Source organism: Trichinella spiralis (genome assembly GCF_000181795.1).
Source record: "Trichinella spiralis strain ISS 195 chromosome Unknown Scfld4169, whole genome shotgun sequence".
NCBI lineage: Eukaryota > Metazoa > Nematoda > Enoplea > Trichinellida > Trichinellidae > Trichinella > Trichinella spiralis.
The window spans coordinates 1-902 of NW_003531108.1; the positions used below are offsets into that span (position 1 = coordinate 1).

General features: G+C 51.0%; 1 protein-coding gene across 1 annotated transcript; it reads right to left on the bottom strand.

The window, feature by feature from the left end:
* Nucleotides 1–7: 7 nt before the first annotated feature.
* Nucleotides 8–580, bottom strand: Tsp_14709 (hypothetical protein; the record flags this gene model as incomplete). Its single annotated transcript, XM_003367494.1, has 1 exon — nucleotides 8–580. A coding segment is annotated over exon 1 (573 nt), but the record flags the coding sequence as incomplete, so codon positions are not given.
* Between the last annotated feature and the right edge of the window lie 322 nt (nucleotides 581–902).

Genomic DNA, 902 nt, shown 5'->3' on the forward strand with positions numbered 1-902 from the left:
TGGTCACCGATCTTTCGTCGTCCTCTTCCTCGTCCAAGTGGTCGTCGTCACTCAGACCACCCAGTTCACCACGCATCTGGCCCACGTAACGCCTCTGCTCTTCAATCGACGCTCGGTTCAACAGTGGATCCACTGCCGCCGCCGCCCCTGCCGTCGGATCGCCGGCATTGGTCTGACTGCTACTGAAATCCAACTCGTTCATGTCGTAGAACTGGCAATTGCCGCCAATTTCATCCCAACGGCGATTTTCTTTGACCTTTTTGCGTTTCGAAGTCGAATCCGCCGCCAATTTGCCGCCAGAACTACTACTCGATTTCTTCTCTTTCGCTTGGGTTCGTTTCAAAAAATTCTCACGCATTTTTGCCAACTTCGACTCCACTACCACCGTCGAGCTGCTGTTCTCCACGGTCGCGTTCGCATCCAATTTTGTTGGAATACCACTCGCGGGCACTGGCACTGCCGAATTCACGTTTTTGCTGTTGCTAGCGGTGTTGTTCTGCTTCTTATTCTTCTTCTGGCTAGCATCAACAAGCAGCGTGGCGTTTCGCTTCGCTTTGTTCGATTGTTCGAACGTGCGCATCGTTTTTGCCGGTAATTTGTTGTCTTGAATTCGACAAAATTTGCGAGTCAAGTGGTTAAATGTCGTCAACACGTCGGCAAAATAATCACTGTCGCATCGTTGTAACAGGGCGCCACGGTCCCGCAGTACCAGATCGTACTGTTGGGCAAAGATGTCGGCCAATTGGGCAAAAAACATCTGCATAGCCGAACGGAGAAACACTCGGATAAGCCCAATAGATGAGCTCAATTTGTTGTCCTGTCACAAGTGGAACGCGAAATCCGCCGTACTCGTGCACCGCCTTGTCCATTCTTTCGTGCAGCACGACCGGTTTTCAAAATTG